Source organism: Callospermophilus lateralis, chromosome 7, assembly GCF_048772815.1.
Source record: "Callospermophilus lateralis isolate mCalLat2 chromosome 7, mCalLat2.hap1, whole genome shotgun sequence".
Taxonomy (NCBI): Eukaryota; Metazoa; Chordata; class Mammalia; order Rodentia; family Sciuridae; genus Callospermophilus; species Callospermophilus lateralis.
This window is the reverse complement of record NC_135311.1, coordinates 142,763,822-142,773,617: the sequence shown is the minus strand read 5'-3', so window position 1 is coordinate 142,773,617 and position 9,796 is coordinate 142,763,822. Positions and strand designations below refer to the sequence as shown.

At 61.8% G+C, this 9,796-nt stretch overlaps 1 protein-coding gene and 1 long non-coding RNA gene across 2 annotated transcripts in view; one reads left to right on the top strand and one right to left on the bottom strand.

Moving 5' to 3' along the window:
- Positions 1–319: 319 nt before the first annotated feature.
- Morn1 (MORN repeat containing 1) overlaps positions 320–9,796 on the bottom strand; it is a 50,801-nt gene continuing 41,324 nt past the window's right edge. Inside the window, exons 13-14 of the mRNA XM_076862678.2 lie at positions 2,985–3,028; positions 320–640 (exon numbers count right to left, since the gene is read on the bottom strand). Coding sequence (XP_076718793.2) covers positions 498–640; positions 2,985–3,028 — 187 coding nt within the window. The 3' untranslated portion in view covers positions 320–497. The remainder of the gene's footprint in view (positions 641–2,984; positions 3,029–9,796) is intronic.
- LOC143403409 (uncharacterized) lies at positions 6,821–7,799 on the top strand. The gene is made up of 3 exons (XR_013091871.2): positions 6,821–6,853; positions 7,504–7,592; positions 7,723–7,799. It is a non-coding gene; the product is annotated as an uncharacterized LOC143403409 (long non-coding RNA).

Genomic DNA, 9,796 nt, shown 5'->3' with positions numbered 1-9,796 from the left:
CCAGACACACGGCCTGCTGCTGCAGCAGCCTGACCTGGCATGGGTGGGCAGTGCCTGGCAGAGGCAGCTGGACCACCCCTGTCCCCAGCCTGAGCTGGCAGAGAATCCGAATGCAGGCTTCTGGCCTGGGCCTGGCCTGGATGGGGCAGATGTGCAGGCCCCAAAGGGCATTGGCCAAGCAGCAAGGGCCCCAGTTACGGGGTGCAGAAGTGACCCCGCTTGTCCTGTGGGACCTCTCTGCCCAGTTCGGTGCTGGCCAGCTCCACCCACATGTGCACCTGGGAGGGCCATGCAGGTGCCACTCAGGAGCTGGTGTGGAGTGCTTTATTGAAGCCAGTGGCCACGGGACTCCTTGGGCATCCCTGCACACCCAGGCTGCTCAGGCCACTCGGGGACATGGGACATGGGCTCCTGGGAGGCAGCATGAACTTGCCTTCCAGACGAAGGTGGCCTCTGAGGTGCCGCGCTCTTAGGTGTGTCACGGAGCTGCTCTGGCTTCAGGATCTGACGCCTTCTTCAGGGTCTTGGGGCTTCTGGCCAGTCCCCTTGGCCAAGACCCGCAGGTGTTTGAAGGCTGTGGGCAGTGTGCGGCCCAGGAAGGGCGGGGTGGTCATGTCATCGATCATTATCACATACTCGCCTACAAGGAATGGGTGGAGCTGGTCCTTGGGCCCCTGGGGGACACGGTCGCCCAGGCTCCTGCCCACCCTCTCCTAGGCCCCTCGGCCTGTGACCTTCACCTGCCACCCTTGTTTCAGGACCCTGCCCAGTGCCCACCTGGGGCTCCAGGTGTCCTGGGACGCGGCTGCCACCCCCCTGGATGGTCAGTGGGTGATCCTGAAAGAAGGCAATGAGGGATAGCTTTCGGGCCCTGGCCCTAGGGATCTACCCCACAGCCGACTGGCCCTGGGGGTCCACCCACAGCCAACTGGCCATGTGGCTCAGCGATTCTCCTGGAAACATTTTCCTACTTTTTTCAGGAGGAAAATTACTTGATTCCTCTAAAATGTCTGAAGGAAGCAGGCCGCTGAGGCATGGCGAGTCTGCTTTGGTTCAGACACCCCCGGCCCAGCCCGGTGCGGGAAAGGGGCCATCCAGGACTCTGGGAGCCTGAGGGCTGCCTGCTGGGGACTTTTCCTTTCTGCAGTCTGTAAACTGTCTGGAGAGCTTCAAAGTTGGAGAAACCATAAAAAAGAAAATAAGAAATAACAAAAAGGGAGGTTGCCATAGAAACGGTCCTCGCCCCCTCCCTTGCGCCCGCCGGGGCTGGCACCAGAGCAGGGAAAAGGCTCCCCAGGCTGGCCCGGCTCACACCAGGAATGTGGCCGCAGCTGAGCAGAGCAGATCGACATTCCAGACGCCAGGCCTGGAAAACGGGCAGCTCTCCTGGGCGGCCGGGCGGGGGCTGGGGACGCCTGCACATTCCTGGGGCAGGAAGAGTGGGCTCAGGGGCCAGGAGTCAGGAGTCTGTTCCCTGAGTCAGAAGAAGCCACGGTTCTGGGGGCTACATGCTGGGCTGGGGTGCCTGGGGGGAGGGACACATTCTGCAGCCCGGCGGCCAGCATCAGGTCAGCCTCCCCAGTGGGCCAGGGTGTTCCCAAGCAGCCTGTCTCTAGGCGTTCCCAAGAACACGCAGCTGCGCCAGCCGGCCAGGGCGGCTGGCTGTGGAGCCAGGGTGAGCTCAGCTGGGCAGTGGCCGGGGAACCCAGGCTGCAGGCCTGATCTGACCCCGTTCCTAAGCACCGTGTCCATCGGATGGAAGAGGCTGGCAGGAGGGGGCTCCGGCGGTGGCCGCATGCTAAGGCCTGGGTCTTGTGTCACCTGGCCCCTGGGTAGCCCCTCACTCCCTGGAGCTGCCACAGCTCTTTGGAAATAAGTCCCAGGCAAATGACCCTTCTCCCAGGGTCTGCGGCTGTACGGGAGAGAGCAGGGTGCTGACCCCCAGCACCCTGGGTGCTCCTCCCGGAGCCAACCGCACCCACCAGGGCTCCTCCAGAGCCGCCTGTTGGCTCAGCAGTGGACCATGTGAGGGCTGCTGTCCAGCAATGAGGGACCCTGCCCGAAATCCTGGTCCTTCTCCCAGCCTAAGCACTCCTCTGGGGCGGCTGGACAGTGGGGGCTGTGAACCTAGGACTGAGTGGTGGCCCTGTCTCAGCTGACCTCGGGCCTGCCAGCAATCCTAGCCGTGTGAGGAGTCCATTTCTCAGGCTGTCCCAGACTCTGGAGAGGTGGGGCTGGGCCGTGAAGCCTGCTGGGCTGCCAGCCACAATCCTGGAGCCGCAGGGCAGCAGCCATTTTTGTGGGCCAGGCAGACAGTTGGACGCACATCAACTGCCCCGTCCCACAGCCCTTCCAGGGACTGAGAACCCTCTTCCTCTGAGGAAGCTATAGGCATTCAGCTGGTCTGGGGTCTGGGGCCTCGGCTCCTGGAGAAGCCCAGGCCTGAAGCTACCCTGGGGGTCACTGGGCCCCGAGAGCTCTCAGGCCCTCGCTCTGCCCCGTGAGGTCTGGGGTCAGGAGGGCGAGGGCAGGAGGAGCCTTGTTGCTGGGAAAGCTGGTGTCCCTCCACAGGGCCCAACACGAGCCCCTGGCTCTCCCTGGACCTGCCACCCAGTCTGCATGGCCTCACTGCAGCAAGGACCTTGCTAGTTTGGCCACCGCCATGGCAGCCCCCTCTGTGATGGCAAGATGGCTCCCACGGTGGCTCTCTTCACTTCTGGGACATTCTCATCGTGCGCTGGTACCTTACCCACCTTCCGATCCTCCTGGGCCCAAGCGCCCGATCCTCCAGCAGCCCGAACCCCTCCCCATCCGGGCCCGTCTCCCAGGCCCAGGGCCTTGGGTCCACACCCCACACTGCCGGCAGCCCCAGCGTCCACTGTGAGCAGGTTGGCTGGCCGGGGTGCCTGTTGTACTCCTGCCGGCCTCTTCAGATGTGGACGAATGGCCATGGGCCCTGACCGTGGGCCACCACAACTGCCTACCTGGGTATGCGTCTGCCACCAGCTCTGCTGTGGTCCCATGAGGCCTGCAGGGGAAGAGAGCTCCCTGAGAGTCCTTCCTGGGCCCCTCTTTGAGCTGCGTCCACCCAAAGCAGGGCCAGCAAATGGGAAGGGTGATGAGGGCCCCAGGAAGGCAGAGACCCGCGTCCCCGTGGGCCATTGGGCAGGCACATGTGCCCTGCTGCTCTCTGGGGTCCCACCTCTGCCTTCAGAGGCAGAGTGCTCACAGTTCTCTGGCACGGCTATGGCGTCCACTCCTGGAGAGAGTCCCCGTGTGGCCTGTGGCCTGGCTCTCTGCTCCAGGGACTGTGGGCCTCAGTGAATGAGCCCTTTGTCTAATCCTGATGAGCCCAGGGACGCTGGGCAGCAGGGTGACACAGTCTGTGTCCAGGGCCGCCCCCCTTCTCACAGAACTGAGGTGCAGCTTCTGGGCAGCTGGAGGCTCAGGGCAGTGCAGAGCGCATTCTGCAGCACCAGCACCTGGGGCCTCCTGGAAGCATGGGAGGATGTGCTTATCTTGTGTCAGGAAGGGGCACCAGGCAGCTGGGTGCTGGCAGGCTGGGCACCCACGTGTGGCTGTCCCCCCCCCCCCAACAAAGGGCCAGTGTCACGTGGAGCCTCCTGAGTCAGGGAAGCAGAGTTGGCAGGTAAAGTGGGAGAGTGGCCAGTCCTGCCCGAGTCTCCCTGTCTGGAGATGGCTCCAGCTGAGGGGTGTGACCTCGCTCTGGTCACGCTGGCCACAAGAGACTGCCCGGCCCCTGAGGTGGCCTGTGCCTAAGATGGCTGCTGACCCACGCCCAAGCTCCAGGGAGGGCTCCGAGGTCCTGCCCATCAGGTTCTTTTCCTTCTTTTGTGGCAGTAGGGGTCTGACCCAGGGGTGTGCCGCACTGAGCTACACCCCAGCCCCTCCGTGTGTTTATTTAGAGACGGGATCTCGCCAAACTCTCCTGGAACTTGCAGTCCTCCTGCCTCAGCCTCCTGAGTTGCTGGGATCCAGGTGGTTTCTGAGCTTCAGTGAGGGACGATGGGTTGGTCCCGCCTGCCAGGGCGGCTGGGGTCATCTTCAGGGAGGGAAGTGTGGCCAGCAGAGCCCTCAGGTAGTGTGGCCAGCATCTGGTCAGCCCTTGGCTGAGCTCTTGGCCTTTCTGGCCTCCTGAGAAGCGGACAGGGGCTGACTTGGCAAGGCCACCCAGCTTGGAGGTGTGCGCTCCAGGCCGAGGGCCGGTGTGTCAGGCTGGGCTGTGTCCGGAGGTCTGTCCGAGTGGATCTGGGGAGCCCGGAGGCTGGTACTGTTTGTAGCCTCCTCCTCCACCCCTGCCTTCCGAGGCCAGTGACTTCCTGTCACTCAGGGCCCTGAAGTGGCTGATGGCCAATGCAGAGCTAGAGGCGGAGAGTGCCAGGACTCAGTGACTGGCCAGGCTTCGACCCCTTGATGAACAAATACCACATGCATGGTTGGGGTGATAAAAAATTAAAGACAAAAGATTTTAAAATTACTTCATTTTTGAGTGGGGGAAAAATGGGCCTCTGCTGAGCCCCAGGAGCCATGTTAAAGATCGTGGAGTGCGGGTGAGGAGGGGAAGGGAGATAAATAATTTAGCACTAAGAATAACCAGAGTCTGTCAGGCTGCCAGCGTTAAGAGAAATAAACGGGGTTACAAGAATCCAGAGAGTTTTTAAAGCACCCCCAGGGCTTTGAGAACGCCGAGGCAGAGCCAGGAAAGAGCCGGGCGGCGGGGGCAGGGAGCCCTTGGAGGCTCTGATTAACGGGCAGCGGCGCGGGAGACATGTGGTCAGACCCGAGGCCAGTTTCCGTGGAGACCTGGAAGGCTGGGCCCGGGAGAGCAGAGGGCAATGCAGGGCCACAGCAGTGTGAGGGAGGGGTTCCGCTGACCCCAGAGAGCAACTGGGCACCCGCTGTGTGTGCAGCCTGGCTCAGCCTCCAGGAGGCAGGAGAGGTCGGAACCACACATCCTTGGAGTCCGCTGGAGCAGAAGGCTGGCCAAGGCCATGCAGGGCTGGTGTCCAAGGGTGGGCTCAGAGCTCCAGCAGCTGGGCCCCTGGGTCCCCATGACCCCCTTGGAGGTTTCCTTCCTTTCTCATGTTCCCGTGGTTGGGGGTCCTGAGGGTCCTTGGATCTGAAGTCTTCCGTTTTCATCAAATTCCGCCCCCGCCATTGTGGGGTCTCTGGGCCTCAGGTGTGCTCAGTTCTCCTGGGGTCTCTGGGGCATGAGACTGTCCTGGCCAGGAGCCCCTCCCCATGCCTCCAGGTGTCTGCACCTCCTGCAAGCTCCTGCTGGCCCTGGGCAGCGAGCCCTCTATGTCCTACACTGGACCCTCTTTCCAGCCGTCCCTCCTCTCCTCCTCATCTCTGGGCCAGCTTTGCTTGCTTTTCTTCCCTTGTGGGTCGCACTCTTGGCTAGAGCGGTGATCTCTGATCCCATGTTGCCAACTTCACCTGGTGGAGTGCTGGATGTTTCTGGGCTCCTGCAAGTACTCCTGAGATCCTGGAGTCACTCAGAGATGAACGAACCCTTGTTTAGGGTAGGGCTGATTATTCCACGCTGCTCCACAGGGCCCTGCCCCTCGGCCTCCCTGAGCTCGACCTGTGTCCCCAGCCCCTCTGGGCCTCTCTGGTGGTACGCTCCTGGCCTCCACAGCTTCCTCTCATGCAGGCACTGACCTGGGCTCTGCTGGCCTCGGGCTCCTCTCCTGCTGGGCCTCCTGGGGCAGACACAGGGACGGAGCCACCTCCCCACTCCCTTCTGTCTCCCAGGCCAGGGGCGTGGAGGCCCCAGGGCTGCAGACCAGACTTCCTCAGCCAGCCCTGGGCCGAGTCGGGCCTGGGTACCAAGGCTGGGGCAGGCAGCTCCGCTCAGGGCCTGGCTAACTCTCGCTGCTGCCGGTTTGCCAGCCTGTGGCACAGGGACATCCTCCCCCACAGGCCCTGCGCCTGACCTGGTCAGGGGCTGGACAGCGAGGCCTGAGACCTGTCTTCCAGTGGCAGCCCTTCTGCCAGGCCAAGGAGGTGTTGACTTAGGGGTTGGGGTCCCCTCCTCGGGGCAGACCAGCTTCTGGGCCTCCAGAGAAGGAGCCCCCTGAGCAGCTGGGGTCAGGGCCAGATCTGGGGGATGGGCCCAGGAGCACCTGGCCCTGCTCCCTGGGGCTTGCCCTGCCCTTATGGGTACAGGACGCTGGCTTAGGGGACTGGGAGTGTTGAGCCAAAAGCCAGTGGGGGGCCCGGGTTGGGGCTCAGTGGTGGAGCACTCGCCTGGCATGCGTGAGGCACTGGGTTTGCTCCTCAGCACCGCATAAAAATAAATAAATAAAATGAAAGTATTGTGTCCATCTACAACTAAAAATCTTTTTTTAAAAAAGCCAATGGAGGGCCAAGTGTGGTGGCACATGCCTACAATCCCAGCAGCTCCAGAGGCTGAAGCAGGAGGATCAAAGACAGCATCAGCAACTTAGCCAGGCACTTAGCAACTCAGCGGAACCCTGTCTCTAAATAAAATATTTTGTTTTTAAAAAGAAAAGGGTGGGGATGGGGGGTTGTGGCTCATTGTTAAACGCCTGTGGGTTCAATCCCTAGTACCAAAAAAAAAAAATAAAAATAAAAAGCCAGTGGGCCCAGGAATTGAGAAGCCCGAGGGTGCTCCCAGCCTGCTCTCTGGGGACCTGCACCCTCAGGCTTTCTGCAGCCCAGGGAGAGCCCAGACAAAAAGTTCCAAAATTAGAAGAGTCAGCTGATTGCCAGAGCCCAGCAGGGCCCTGGTTTGGGGCCAGGCTGGAGAGGCTCACAGCCTCCTTAGCACCCCTAGGAACAGGAGCCGCTGGGGCCTGAGGCCTGGGTAAGTGGCAGCCTGGTTCCCAGACATGGTCTCAGCTCGGGCTCCTTCTCCAGGGAGGATGGCCCATGCTCTGCCCAGGGCACTCGCCACCTCAGGGCCTCACTGCAGCCCAGGGTAGCCCCCCTGGTTCTGTGGCTGATTTCCAGGCAGCAGAAGGCAGGGGCGTGATGGCCTCTGGGCCTGGAGCCGAGGGACAGGACTAGCCAGGGCCACCAGCAGCTGGTCCCCAGCAGGCTGTCAACCTCGGTGGCCCATTTGGAAGACCTGCGATGGAGTGCACAGGGCTGAGGCTGCTGCCCCCTGGGCCTCTCCATCTGCGGTGGGGCTCTTCTTCCAGCGGGTGAGGGCGCCTGGTGTGCTCGCCCGCGGGCCCAGCTTCCGGCCGGCCTCACACCTGCTGGGGTCATTATTCCTGCTTGACAGGACAGGGCTTAGGTGTCTGGAGAAGCAGGAACCCAGGCCACCCTCCTCTGGCTGTCCCTGAACTCCACCTGAAGGAGCTGTCCATGGGGTGGGGGTGGCCAGCGGGGGTGGGGGCTCAGGCAGCAGAGGCCATGTGACCTTGGTGACCTTGGGGCCTCAGTCCCACAGCCCCTGAGATTGCCCCTTGTCACTGCCCTTTAGCCCTAACAAGGCCCTGCCACCCACAGGTCTCTCCTCATGCTGGGGTGCCTGGCCCAGGGACTCATCCCTACCCTGTCCCTGAGCACATGGAAAAGAGCCAGGGACAGGACACGAGGTGAGCTGCAGGGGTGGGCAGGGCCAGGCCGGGGCCTGCGGGCTTTGTGGCAACATCCTGTGGGTCTCTGGGTCCTGCCTAGAGTCACTTTGGGTGGGTTCTACAGATAATTAGAAAGCACCTGTTCCAGGTCCCCTGCTGGACCTGTGTGGGACACAGAGGAGCAAGGTGCCCAGGTGGACACTCAGCATTCACCGCCTGAGGAGAGCGCAGCCTGCAGCTTCCTGGAGGCACTCAGCCGAGGTCACCTCTAGGAGGCTATGGGCTTGGGGGAGGTGGAGCCCATGGCCATCACACTATCTGCTGTGCTCGGGGGTGGGGACGGGCACTACAAGCTGCTTCTCTGTGCCCCCCATCCCAGGGTCTTCCTCCATGGGGTCTGCAGACCCTCACTGTGCTTGGCAGGGTGCTAGGCTCTGTGACAGTCAGCTGCTCAGGTCACGGGCCCAGACGTGCCTGGCGTGCCCGTGGCCCTGGCTGCATGGCTGCTCCATGGCTGGGCCTATCTTGCTGGTCATGGCCACTGACCAGGGCCCATGTTCAAAGAAAGGTCTCAGCACAACCCTGTGCCCATCCTCTTCCAGGCCCCCTGAGCCTGGCCTTCCAGGTCCCCTGAGCCTGGCCGCCCTGGCCAAAGTGTCCCCAGGGGTTGGTACTCTGTGGCCAGCTGGAAGCCACTCTGTCCTGATGGTGTGGCTTCTTCATGCTGGAGGAGGAGCAGCTGGCTACCATCCTGCATCTCCAGGCTGAGGAAGGTGGGAGCCCAGGACACTGTGTCTCCCTGTCAGGAGTGCGGCAGCCTTTGGAGGGGAACGCAAGGCTGGAGTTAGGTGCACATGGTCGCCCGTGGTCGGCTCAGAGAGGCTGCGCAGGCTGGCAACATCATCTTTTGAAGTAAAAAAAAAAATTAATTGACTCCATCTGTGTTGGCCTAATGACTGATTAAATGACTAATCACGGAAGTCTTAATTAAACCCATTTTTCTCTGAGCCGGAGAGGAGAGGGGTTCTGTCAGCCTCCAGCGTGTGTCAGGCACCAGGCGAGCTGGCCCTCTGCTGAGAGCCACCAAGGAGCAACTATGCCCAAGGTCACCCAGGGCTAGCTCTCCTGCACATCGCAGGGCTGACTGGACCAGGCTGGGCTGATGGGCTTGCAGGCAGTCGCATTTTTCCATCACAAAGCTTGCAGTCAGGATTGCTGGGGGAAATGCAGGCAGAGCTGTGCTGCTCCTTGGAATGCTGGTGTGCGGCTGGGCAAAATCAGGGCCACATCCACTAAATCAAGTCCGTTTTCTGCAGCTGACACGATTTCACGTCACTCAGGGACTGACAGAGGTCTTGGTCGCGCTGTGGAATTCCGTAACGGGCCTGGAATGTGTCCGCAGGAATGCAGCTGGGGCCCTCCACAGAAACATGCTCCCTCCCGGGAAAGCAGGCAGCCGGGTCTGTGGGAGCCTCCACCCACCGGTTCAAGGAGGCCGCCCGCCCAGCTCCCCTTTCCTGAGCCAGTCCTGGGCACAGGGAGCGTGGTGAGGCAGCAGTTCAGGGCCTGGACTCTGAGGATGCAAAGCAGCCCCTCCTGAGGCAACAGGAGCCCTCCTTGACCCCAGGATCCCCTCAGGTCTGCAGCATCGCTCCAGGCGGGCAGCCACGGCCCTGGCAGGCCTGGACTCTGCGTGGCAAGGCCTGGGGTGGCCCTGATCTTATCAGAGGCAGGAGTAACAGCAGGAGTAAGGGTGCTTATGGTCTCCTCGCAGATGGGTCCAGTACCTCTGCACTGGCCTGTCCATGTGGGGCCCTTGCTGCAGGCTGCCCCCGTCAGGCCATCTTGCACACTGTGACCTGGTCTGCAGGCCTCACACGTGAGGCTGGGTTGGCAAGCCAGGCACAGACCTCTGTGCCCAGATACTGTGCCCACATTGGGGCATGGTGTTTGTGGGAGCCTCTGCCTCTCTTTGCTCCATCGAGACCCCTGATTCAGGAAACACAAAGGTAACTTTTCTTAGCCAAGGAGAGATTACAGAAGCATGCTGGAGGTGAGGCAGAGGCCAGGGCTTCTCCAGCACTCGGCCCTCCTCCCTCCTGTGACTCAGAGCCAGCTGCTCCTCTGGAATTTCAGGCTGGTGTGTCCCTGTCACTCTTGGGAGGTGCGGGGTGCCCTCTCACTCCCTCCTATAGTTGGAAATCTTCGGATACAGCAGGGGC